The sequence below is a fragment of the Physeter macrocephalus genome, chromosome 10, assembly GCF_002837175.3.
Source record: "Physeter macrocephalus isolate SW-GA chromosome 10, ASM283717v5, whole genome shotgun sequence".
In the NCBI taxonomy this organism is placed as follows: Eukaryota; Metazoa; Chordata; class Mammalia; order Artiodactyla; family Physeteridae; genus Physeter; species Physeter macrocephalus.
The window spans coordinates 74,492,518-74,505,793 of record NC_041223.1 but is presented as its reverse complement, the minus strand read 5'-3'; the positions used below and the strand labels follow the sequence as shown (position 1 = coordinate 74,505,793).

Below are 13,276 nucleotides of genomic sequence, written 5' to 3'. Positions count from 1 at the left end.
AAGAATTCAGAGTAATGACAGTAAAGATGATCCAAAACCTTGGAAATAGAATGGAGAAAATACAAGAAACGTTTGACAAGGAACTACAAGAACTAAAGGGCAAACAAACAATGATGAACAACACAAAAAAATCTGTAAAAAATACAAACACATGGAGGCTAAACAATATACTACTTAATAACCAAGAAATCAAAGAGGAAATAAAAAATACCTAAACAAATGACCGTGAAAACACGATGACCCAAAACCTATGGGATGCAGCAAAAACAGTTCTACAAGGGAAGTTAATAGCAATACAATCCTACCTCAAGAAACAAGAAACATCTCAAACTACCTAAACCTTACACCTAAAGCAACTAGAGAAAGAAGAACAAAAAAAACCACGAAGTTAGGAGAAGGAAAAAAATCATAAAGATCAGAACAGAAATAAATGAAAAAGAAATGAAGGAAAAGATAGCAAAGAGCAATAAAACTAAAAGCTGGTTCTTTGAGAAGATAAACAAAATTGATTAACCATTAGCCAGACTCAACAAGAAAAAAAGGGAGAAGACTCCCATCAACAGAATTAGAAATGAAAAAGGAGAAGTAACAACTGACACTGCAGAGATACAAGGATCATGAGAGATTACAAGCAACTATATGCCAATGAAATGGACAACCTGGAAGAAATGGACAAATTCTTAGAAAAGCACAACCTTTCGAGACTGAACCAGGAAGAAATAGAAAATACAAACAGACCAATCACAAGCACTGAAATTGAAACTGTGATTAAAAATCTTCCAACAAACAAAAGCCCAAGACCAGATGGCCTCACAGGGGAATTCTATCAAACATTTAGAGAACAGCTAACACCTATCCTTCTAAAACTCTTCGAAAAGATAGCAGAGGGAGGAACACTCCCAAATTCATTCTACGAGGCCACCATCACCCTGATACCAAAACGAGACAAAGATGTCACAAAAAAACTACAGACCAATATCACTGATGAACACAGATGCAAAAATCCTCAACAAAATACTAGCAAACACAAACTAGCAGCACATTAAAAGGATCAGATACCATGATCAAGTGGGGTTTAACCCAGGAATGCAAGGATTCTTCAATATACATAAATCAAGCAATGTGTTAACACCATGTTAACAAACTGAAGAATAAAAACCATATGATCATCTCAATAGATGCAGAAAAAGCGTTCAACAAAATTCAACACCATTTATGAATAACACCCTCCAGAAAGTAGGCATAGAGGGAACTTACCTCAACATAATAAAGGCCATATACGACAAACACACAGCCAACGTCGTTCTCAATGGTGAAAAACTGAAACCATTTCCGCTAAGATCAGGAACAAGAACAAGGTTACTCACTCTCACCACTAACATTCAACATAGTTTTGGAAGTTTTAGCCAAACCAATCAGAGAAGAAAAGGAAATAAAAGGAATCCAAATCGGAAAAGATGATGTAAAACTGTCACTGTTTGCAGATGACATGATAGTATACAAAAAGAATCCCAAAGATGCTACCAGAAAACTACTAGAGCTAATCAATGAATTTGGTAAAGTAGCAGGATACAAAATGAATGCACAGAAATCTCTTGCATTCCTATACACTAATGATGAAAAATCCGAAAGAGAAATTAAGGACCCATTTACCACTGCAACAAAAGGAATAAAATACCTAGGAATAAACCTATCTAAGGAGACAAAAGACCTGTATGCAGAAACTATAAGGCACTGATGAAAGAAATTAAAGATGATAACAAACAGATGGAGAGATATACCATGTTCTTGGATTAGAAGAATCAACATTGTGAAAATGACTATACTAACCAAAGCAATCTACAGATTCAATGCAATCCCTATCAAACTAGCAGTGGAATTTTTCACAGAACTAGAACAAAAAATTTCAGTTTGTATGGAAACAGAAAAGACCCCGAATAGCCAAAACAATCTTGAGAAAGAAAAACGGAGCTGGAGGAATCAGCCTCCCTGACTTCAGACTATACTAAAAAGGCACAGTAATCAAGACAGAATGGTACTGGCACAAAAACAGAAATATAGATCAATGGAACAGGATGGAAAACCCAGAGATAAACCCACACACATATGGTCACCTTATCTTTGATAAAGGAAGCAAGAATATACAACAGAGAAAAGACAGCCTCTTCAATAAGTGGTGCTGGGAAAACTGAACAGCTACATGTAAAAGAATGAAAATAGAACACTCTCTAACACCATACACAAAAATAAACTCCAAGTGGATTAAAGACCTAAATGTAAGGCCAGACACTATGAAACTCTTAGAGGAAAATGTAGGCAGAACACTCTATGACATAAATAACAGCAAGATCCTTTTTGACCCACCTCCTAGAGAAATGAAAATAAAAACAAAAAGAAACAAATGGGGCCTAACGAAACCTAAAAACTTTTGCACAGCAAAGGAAACCATAAACGAGATGAAAAGACAACCCTCAGAATGGGAGAAAATATTTGCAAATGAAGCCACTGAAAAAGGATTAATCTCCAAAATACACAAGCAGCTCATTCAGCTCAGTCAAAAAAACAAACAACCCTATCCAAAAATGGGCAGAAGACTTAAATAGACATTTCTCCAAAGAAGATATACAGATTGCCAACAAACACATGAAAGAATGCTCATCACTAATCATTAGAGAAATGCAAATCAAAACTACAATGAGGTATAACCTCACACCAGTCAGGATGGCCATCATCAAAACATGTACAGTAAATGCTGGAGAGGGTGTGGAGAAAAGGGAACCCTCTTGCACTGTTGGTGGGAATGTAAATTGATACAGCCACTATGGAGAACACTATGGAGGTTCCTTAGAAAACTAAAAATAGAACTACCATACGACCCAACAATCCCACTACTGAGCATATGCCCTGAGAAAACCATAATTCAAAAAGAGCCACGTAACACAATGTTCACTGCAGCACTAATAGCCAGGACATGGAAGCAACCTAAGTGTCCATCAACAGATGAATAGATAAAGAAGCCGGAATATTACTCAGCCATAAAAATAAACGAAATTATTTGTAGTGAGGTGGATGGACCTAGCGTCTGCCATACAGAGTGAAGTAAGTCAGAAAGAGAAAAACAAATACCATACGCTAACACATATATATGGAATATAAAAAAAAAAAAACGAAGAACCTAGATTCAGGACAGGAATAAAGATGCTGACGTAGAGAACGGACTTGAGGACGTGGGGAGGGGGAAGGGTAAGCTGGGAGGAACCGAGAGAGTGGCATGGACTTATATATACTACCAAATGCAACACAGATAGCTAGTGGAAAGCAGCCGCATGGCACAGGGAGATCAGCTCTGTGCTTTGTGTCCACCTAGAGGGGTAGGATAGGGAGAGTGGCAGGGAGACGCAAAAGGGAGGACATATGGGGACATATGTATATGTATAGCTGATTCACTGTGTTATACAGCAGAAACTAACACACCACTGTAAAGCAATTATACTCCAATAAAGATGTTTAAATTTTTTTTTTTAATTTAAAAAGTAAAGTAAAGGAAAGAAAGGGCAGGAGAAGAGTAAACACTGATGATTTTGGAAGCCAAACAAAAGATGATCAAGAAGTAACTGATGGGGCTTCCCTGGTGGTGCAGTGGTTGAGAGTCCGCCTGCCGCTGCAGGGGACAGGGGTTCGTGCCCCGGTCCGGGAGGGTCCCACATGCTGTGGAGCGGCTGGGCCCGTGAGCCATGGCCGCTGAGCCTGCGCTCCACAACAGGACTGGAAAAAAAAAAAAAAAAATAGAAGTAACTGATGCAGGACATCCAAAAAAAGATAAACAGTAATCTGGCACTGCTGGCTGAACCAATACCATTAACACCTCAAAAGGCTTAGGAACTGGTGATCCCAGATATTTCTAAAGTAGGAAGGAAGGCAGGCAGTTAAAATGAGGATGAGTCAAAAGCTGTTTAAAAAGCAGTCAGACCCCGAGCTCCCTTCTCCCCTACTCCATCCGTTGGGCAACTGCCCTTCCCAGGTCCTAATCGAAGATTGGAGGCTTACCCTTTAGGGAGTGTAAAAACAGAGTTTCTAGACTAAGGAACATCCAGCATAGATAAGAGCAGCAGTAAAGTACACTGAAATCTGTAAGGTTATGTGTATTTGTATATACTGAAAGATGAGATGCCCCCATCAGCTTCCCTCAAGGGCTCCCATGATATGCTAACAATCTAACAAGCCTAAAGTCTAACAACAGGGATTCCTCCAAAAAGTAACACAGCCAGATTACTATACAGTGATGCTCATAGTTGACAAAACATTAAACATTGGGCAAGCTATCAATGATCAGACATTTAGCAAAGTCTCTTAACATGAAAGATAGAACCAAAAAAAAAAAAGAAAAAAAATGACTAAAAGACCTTTAAAACACCGTAAGTATCTTATGAAAGACAACATAAGATACTGCACGCATGAAACAAGACCAGAATGTTACAAAAAGGACTATTCCCAGAAGAAAAAAAGAACATTCAGAATTTGATGAAAAAGTTGAAGGATAAACATGAGAAAATTTCAGCAAGTAGAGGAACAATACAGAGGTGGAAAGATGAAGAAAATGGAAGAGCCAGTCCCTGCTATCTAATACTTGAATAACAGGAGTTCCAGGAAGCAAGAGTTGACAAAATAAAGAGGAAAATAATCAATGAAATAATTCAAGAGATTTTCCCAGAACTGAAAATGGAGCATCACTTTCAAATTTCTGAGGAAAAACAATTTCCAACCTTGAATTCTATGTTCAATCAGACCATGATTCCAATGTGAGAACATATTAAATACATTTGCAAACATACAAGGTTTCAAAAATATATATCCTTATTCCTCTTTCTCACAAAAGTACTAGAAGACGTACGTCACCGAAACGAAGCAGCTACTTCAAAGAAAAGTAAACAGGAACCGCAATACAGAACAGAATCCTCAGAAGAATAGTAAAGAGCACTCTCTGGACAACAGCCATTCATCTGACTTATACAGAGCTAACACAACAGTGCACACGGAAGCAGATCAGATGGCCCCCAGAGACACTTCCTCAATAAGATGAAAATGACAGAACACCTGATATGCACAAATATCTTTAAGAAAGATTCAGACAACTGGCAGAGTAGTTGGGGTGGAATTACTGATACGTACACTGAAAACTGTGTGCGAATGCATAAAACTATAAGCAAATGAACAACAAAATCAATTATTAAATCAGAAAGACAAAAAGTTGTATAGGAAAAGCAACTATAGTTCACTAAATGGATCATCACTAACAGCATATTGAGTCACAATAACGTAATTACTACTGATCTTACAAAATTATATATCAGAAAGATGAGAAAATGTTATTTTGTGTGATGCGGGAACAAGAGGAGAAAAGCACGCTAAATTCACCATCCAGAATGGGAAATCAATAAATACATACATCAGAATAATCAAGTAGTAGCAATATACATGTGTTACTTAGAGACATGGAAGTAAATACCAAAAAATTAACAAAACCAGATGAATGCGGTAATAGTAGTTTCCTCTGGGGAAAGGGAAATAAGTAGTAGGATGGCAAGTACTGGAAACTCATAGAACTAGTCAACTCTTTAAATCATGTGAATGTGTAATTTCAATAAAAATTTTTTAAAATCATACCAACAAATTGATACAATCTCAAAATTGATTATCAAAATGCTCAGATTAGCAAACACCAAGAAACTACTATCACTGCTCAGCAACTTTACAACCTATCACATCTGTCCCTACACTTGATTTTCTAGCTAGTCCTCTCTGGAAGGATTACCTTGTGCCATTAAACGAGGTGATTTTCTTGGTGATCTCACTGAATTTTCTTCTACTTTGTCCCTCAAATTCCTGTTAGGTAAAATCAGTTCTTCTTCATCAATGGTATCATTGCCACTTTCTTTTACAACTCCTTCATCCATAATATCGTCAAGACCAACAACTAGAAAAAAAAACAAAAAAACAAAATTTTTTGAAAATATTGGTGATGTTAAGTATTTAAAGGCAGTACAGAAAACACTGTGAGATAGTATAATGTAATACCAAGTAGTCCTGAAAATCTAGGTCTATTCCTAAAATGTAATAATGCCACTCACTATCAAGCTCCCAGTTCAGTTTTACAAACTTCTACCGTATGAGGCAGCTAGTCAAAGAGAACATTAGTTGTAATTCTTCTTGATTTGACCTCCACTATCACTCACTGTCACTTATCATTCACTGTACCTTCGTGAACATCATAAGCAGCTATACCTGGATACTTAATTACCCCAATTGGTTAAAGTAGTACAAAAAGAGTAAATACCCTGAAAAGCTTGTGATTCTAGGTTCATGCTAGAAGCAAAAGATTCTAGTTCTAACTGTAATCTATTCCTTGAAGACTTTATGCTACATGTGTGAGAGTAATGGAGATATACTCTGAAGTTGTAGCAAGCACACACACACGCACACACACAGAAATGAAAAACATAATGTAACTTCCCCTCCCCCAAATGCTAGGGAAAATAGGTGTTTAAATAGAACTATACAATTAAATTACCTTCCCCTAGTCAAAAGAGAGATAGAGTCATTCATTTCACAGCAGGGGAGGGGGCATGGAAAAGGACTGGGGAACACTGTATTTATATTATCAACAGGCTTATTTCTGTATCTAACAAATGTCACTTAACTAGCTGACATACAGCGATTCTAAATGTGCAGTTGTATGAAATCTTGTAAAAAGAATGTGATTATTTAGATCATACGTCCTGGTTTCAAGTCTCTGCTAAAACATTTAAATAAAACCTAAGTCCCTTAACCTCTCTAGTTTACCTCTTAAATGAGAATAACAATACCTGTCCTACCTACCTCACAGGGCTGTTGTGAGGATCAAGTGAGATGATGTATGAGAACTCACTTTGTAAACTTTAGAGCACTACACAAATGTTAGTTATTATCTTCATCCTAGGGGTTAGAAGGAACCTCAAGAAGTTATCTAGTCCTCATCTTTGTATCCAAGTAGAACTTCATTTAAGAGTTCAACAAGATAGTGGTCTATCCTAAAATTTAAAGAGAACAAAATTCTTTATAAATATACTTTCAAATGGTACAATCTTTTCGAAGAGCAATTTGACAACAAACAGAATCACGAAACTGCTTATATACTTTGACCAATATATTATAAAGTATAGAGAGAATAAATTATGAAAAAAAAATTCTGGCTAGAAAACATAGTGTGATTCTTGTTAGTAACAGACAAATGAAATGTTGTATAGGTACATTTAGACAAACAAAAATGATTAGCAGGAAACAGATGAAAATTATAACAATAGCTATTCTATAAAAGATAAGTATTCTTTTTTCGTATCTTGCACATTTCCTGCTATATGCATGGAATTACTCTCAACAACAGAGTCCATGCTTTCAATCACTACGCTATAGGCACTAAAAGCTTAGAGAAGAAGAATGTATCTTAGGAAAATTCATCAGGACTCATTTAAGATATAATTAGGGGAAACAGGTGGGAAGTTCAGTTAGAAGGCTACTCTACCATGATGGAATACTTATGTTGCCACACATTCACACACATTCTCAAAGAATTTTCAACATTAGATTAATAGTTCCACCATGTTCATTTTAAAAAGCAAAAGTTATGCATTATATGCATTACAAGTATGCAAAGATAGAAATGGATGGGGGAAGGCACCACAGTGTTATCAATGACCATCTAGTGGTTAGGTGGGGTAAGGAAATGGGGGTTTTTTTAATCACTGTTATACTGTCTCTATGTTTTCCACATTTTCTACAATAAACATGAGTTTTGTATTGTAATCAGGAGGGAAAGTAATAATTCAATAACAGTCCAGGAGAAAGGTAATTAAAATCTGATTAACAGTGTTCGTTGGCAGGGAGTAAAAAGGTGTGTTATGAATTTTAGGGCTATATTGCAAAGCAGAATCAACAGGATTTAGCAAAGCCAAATCCAAAGGTCAATTATTAGATTTTACCTTATTCCATTCCCTGGCAGCAGCTGACACAGCTGACCCCTCAGCCCTTCCTGAATCCCTTCTCCTCACTTAACTTCTGAACATCACACGCTCCTACCTCACTAGCTACTTCTGCTCAACACCCTTTACAGAGCTCTTCTCGCAGATATCACACAGGACAGGACTTAAGGGTTCAACATTCCCACCTATCCTTTATATGCACTCTACCCTCCCTAAATGATCTCATCCAGTCAATCTACACTTGCGTGACTCCCCGAAGTTATCTTCCCCAGCCCCAAGCTCACATTTGACCTCTGGAAGAGTGTAATTTGACATGTCCACTAGGTTGTCTAACAGGTATCTCAAGGTTAACAAATAGAAAATAAACACTGATTCCACCATTCCCCCTCCCCTCAGTAAAACTGTCCTCCTAAGACAGTCCCACTAATGGAAACTCCATTCACCCAGCTGCTTGATCCTGAAGCTCTAGAACTATCCCCAGCTCCTCTCTCCTCATATCCCACATCCAAGAGGTCAGCTCAACCTGCTAGTTCTATCTATCTACAGAACACATCACCACCTGATCACCTCCACAGCTCACATTCTACTCCACATCACCATCTTCTCCCATCCAAACTACTTTAAGTCTCCTAGTATCCCAGGTTCCTCTATGGCCACCTCCTACACACACACACACACACACGCTCATCACACACACACAGTTTATTCTCCACACCGTCCTAACTATATTTTAGAGTCTTCTAAAATATAAAGTTGTATCACGTTACCATTCTTCTGACAAGACCCTCCAAACCCTTACGAACACACTTAGATGTATGTTAAAATCCTAGCCAGGGTCTCCAGGGTCCTAAGAAGGGCTTCCCCCACCAAATTCCCTGACTTCTCTCCTACCACTGACTCACTGTGCTCCAGTCACACTGGTCTCTCCAGAACACAGGGAAGCAAAAGGCCATCTCAGGGTCATTTCACTTGATCGTCCTCTGCCTGGAGCACTCTCCTCCCAGACAGCCACATGGCTCACTCTCCCGTTTCATTCAGGTTTCACTCAAAATCGACCTTCTCACAGAAACCTTTCCTGAGGATCTTATCCAAAACAGCATTCTCTCACCACTGCCTCCTGACCCTTAGCATATTTTATCCTTTAAAACGTGTTTCACTATCCAATGAAACATCTAATTTTCCACTAGAATGTAATCTCTACAATCCAGGGACTTTGTCTCTTATTCACCACTGAAACTCCGGAACCCAGAGTCATAACCTGGTATATAGTGGCTACTCCAGAAACACTTGCTGAATAAAAGAATTAGGGGAAACCAGGAACCTGGAAAATTTAAACTTTGATGACTGAGAGAGAAATGTTGCAATTAACTGAAAGAGAGAAGTTAGAAAGAATAAATCTGAAAGTAAGGTAATGACTTAACTTTTTCAATGTTAGTGACATGAAAAAAAAGAGCAGGCAAAAGAAGTATCAAAGTTAATGCACCTTCACAAAAGAAGGGTAAGGAGAATTTCAGGGATCAGGAAGGTTAACTGCTATAGAGAGAACAAAGGAAGGAGAAAAATCCACTAATTTGAAACACAGAAGCAGAGGACCAGATGACAAGAGGTTAAAAAGTGAGTAAGTGGAGAATGACAAGGGCAGTTTCTCTTTCACTTATTTTCAAGAAATTTAAGGGTAAAAGAAAATGAGGACAATCGGCTGAAGGAAGTTAAACAGATGAAAGATGATTTTTCTGTGTCAGTAAAAGAAACGGGGGTGGGGAGGTGAGGTGGTAGAGTCCCCTTTACACAAAAGAGGGAGTGAGGGAAGGAGAAGGTAGAGAGAGTGGGCAGAGGGAAGAGGAGAGTGGGAACGGGAGGGGAAAAGCAAGAGATCTGAGCATCTTCCACTGCTGGAAATAACTTTGCAAGCTGGCGGACGCCTGAGGCCCCAGTGTCTTAAAACCTCTCAAGTCAACAACCTACAATTAGAATGCTTAAGGCTGCACTGAGATGCTCCTCAGAAGCCGATTTCCAAGCATGTCACCTGTTCTGTACTCCTGCTACTCCTAACAATATGTTTCCTCCATCTCAAAAGGTCACCCTGACATTAAATCAAGCTCCAACACTGTCTCCAGCATTTCCAGGGCTCTCAAGCAGAAGTAGGCCCCCAACAACCAAAGTAACTACTTAACCTAGCTGTGCCTCAAATTATTCTATAAAATGGAGATCATGCTAGCAGTCAGAGGGCGCTGTGATGATTAAATCAGTGTGTGTAATAAAAGGGCTTGGAACAGAACCTGGCACTTAGAAAATGCTGGCTTCTGTTCAGTCTCCCCCATCATGGTCCCCACCATCAAAATTTACATATTCTTTTTCCGTTACTTTTTTCCCTCGACTCCCCCCAGAACAAATCAACCGTTAAAAAAAGTACCTGAAATTTCTTTCTTCTAATCCATTTATCTGATTAAAGTAATACAGAGCACAGAATGAATTATCTCTGGCAAAACCCTCCTAATTAGGTATTTACGTTTTAAATCGTTCAACTTCCACTTAGCTTAACTTTCATAGCTTCCACTAAGAAAATGAACAGAAAGAAGTGAAGGAGAATCTGTGTTCTTTTCAAAACACTGCTTACTCTCAGGGACCTCCCACATCTGCCCCTCCCACTGCTACAGGCAAACTAAGATTCAGTATTTGATTTCCAGTTTTTAAAAAGTGGCCAGTCCTACTCAACACATCCACTAAAAAGGGAATTTGGGGTTATCAAAAAAAAAAAAAAAAAAAGCAAAGGCCAGAATTATGTAGGAGGCAAGTGTGATAATGTGGGAAAACAATGTTTTTCCTCCCTCCCACATTTCAGAATTAGGTGTCATTCCCATTTTGAAATTCTGGCACAAAATCTGTAATCATACTAAATCTCCTTGAGCCTGAATTTAGATCACATTAAAATTCCTCCCATCCTCACCTACAAATGGCCCTCCTTAAATCTGCCGAGTCCGGCCTATGTGAAGTCCTCCTGACACAAATACTACTTTATTCAAATCCAGACTATTTAATTCACATCTATCTTCTTGAAGAGAGGAGGTAAATGAGATAAAAAGAATAAAACTGAACTATTTAAAGCTAAATTTATCGAATTTCTCAAAACTGGGATTACTTTAAATCACCTTATACCATACAAAAGGGAGAACCATAGTACAGCAGGGACTCTTCACATTTGACATGCCTTAACTCACGCTGGCAGTGCAGAGGCCAAACTCAACCGCTTCTAGGACACCTATCTCCTCTATTATGAAACTTGGCACTAAATGTCAGACTTGAGAAAAAACTAAAGAGCATGATCTCTTTCCAGTGTCACAACAATAAAGGTTAGGTGTGTACTTTACAGGGCCTGGACTTGAAGGAGAGTAAGAAGTCACACAAACACATCCCTGCAACAGAGTCTGCACAGCTTCCGCCTTGAACACCGCAGGAGACCACGACCCAGCCCATCCTCGGCCTCCCTTCAGGGAGCATTCTTTCCTTTATGGATGATTCATACATCCTTCCAAAAAAGAGGCCACGTCAGATACACACCATCAAGTTGTGTTATATACAATTAGTCATTTGTGGGTGAATTTATCATTTTAGATATTATGTTTCTAAGTTGAACAACACAAATAATGTTATCTTTTTTCCCTCTTAAATTTCTTCTTTACAATAAACTTTAAAACACAGGTTTACTGAGTCAAAGAAGGCAAGTTTATAGATTTTACCATTTTTAATCTCATCACATGGCTTTTGATAAAGAGTATAAACAATTTACAGTGCAAAAAGCTTCACATTAATTAAGTCTCAATTAAGAACTTACTAGCACTGAGTTTCAGATTTTTAAAAGAAACACGGTGACAAAAAAGCTTGACCTATATACTGCCTTTCTGTATTTCTTTAGCTTTGCCTACTCGCCTACTCTCCTACTCAGGTCTTAATAAATGTGTTTCTCTCTCAATAATTTATATGAACTCTTCATGTAATAGCTTTGTTACCTATTTGATGCAAGTATTTTCCCTCGCTTACCTTATTTTAGTATTATCTGGTGTCAATTTTTTTCTTCAGAATGCTGCCTTCAGTTACTCCAACACTATTAAATTATCCATCCTTTCTGCTGAAATTTAACACATTCTAAAGTCTTATATTTAAACATGCACAAACATTTCAACTTTTGTCAAACTCAATTCATACTTTGGGAAAAAACTGATTAGTATTTCACAGAAAGGGGGTTTCTATCTAACAAATCTAAAAGAAAGACACTGGGTTAAACGAAGTTAGAACAGTTTCTTCACTGCAGACCTACAGAGCCTTCAGTATGCTAAATAAAGGCATTTTATGAGGGAAAAAAACTGCACATGATGAAACTGTTTCCCAAGCCTTATATTCTCACACACGCACCAATAAAACATACACCAAAACGCTAATGATGGTTATTTCAGAAAGGATTTTTCCCTTCCTCTTATTCACACTTTCTAATTCATCTCACATTAAATATATTTTGTCAAAAAGAATTTTCCCCCAAAATGTGTAATACATGCGTGAATGCCTAGATAAAGAAGCTGGAAACGTTTTCCATGCAGAGGGAAGTAGTATCATTGGTGCCACTTTTTAAAGCTTTCCTTTTTAAGTTATACATGCACATGGTTTTAAAGAGTTGTGTCTGGTTCTCAAAAAGACAACCCTCAGAACGGGAGAAAATATTGGCAAATGAAGCAACTGACAAAGGATTAATCTCCAAAATTTACAAGCAGCTCATGCAGCTCAATATCAAAAAAACAAACAACCCAATCCAAAAATGGGCAGAAGACCTAAATAGACATTTCTCCAAAGAAGTCATACAGATTGCCAAGAAACACATGAAAGAATGCTCAACATCACTAATCATTAGAGAAATGTAAATCAAAACTACAATGAGGTATCACCTCACACCAGTCAGAATGGCCATCATCAAAACATCTACAAACAATAAATGCTGGAGAGGGTGTGGAGAAAAGGGAACCCTCTTGCACTGCTGGTGGGAATGTGAATTGATACAGCCACTATGAAGAACAGTATGGAGGTTCCTTAGAAAACTAAAAATAGAACTACCACATGACCCAGCGATCCCACTACTGGGCATATACCCTGAGAAAACCATAATTCAAAAAGAGTCATGTACCAAAATGTTCATTGCAGCTCTATTTACAATAGCCAGGACATGGAAGCAACCTAAGTGTCCATCAACAGATGAATGGATAAAGAAGATGTGG

The 13,276-nt window shown here is 37.9% G+C and overlaps 1 protein-coding gene across 10 annotated transcripts in view; it reads right to left on the bottom strand.

The window, feature by feature from the left end:
- The window catches only part of PHF3 (PHD finger protein 3), a 114,852-nt gene that overhangs the window by 54,573 nt on the left and 47,003 nt on the right, over nucleotides 1-13,276 (bottom strand). For 6 of the 10 annotated variants that reach the window (XM_028494681.2, XM_028494682.2, XM_024132946.3 and 3 more), the window contains one exon: nucleotides 5,813-5,974. The exons of the other annotated variants lie outside the window; for them this stretch is intronic. In XM_028494681.2, the coding sequence (XP_028350482.1) occupies nucleotides 5,813-5,974 (162 nt within the window). The remainder of the gene's footprint in view (nucleotides 1-5,812; nucleotides 5,975-13,276) is intronic. 10 annotated transcript variants of the gene reach the window in all.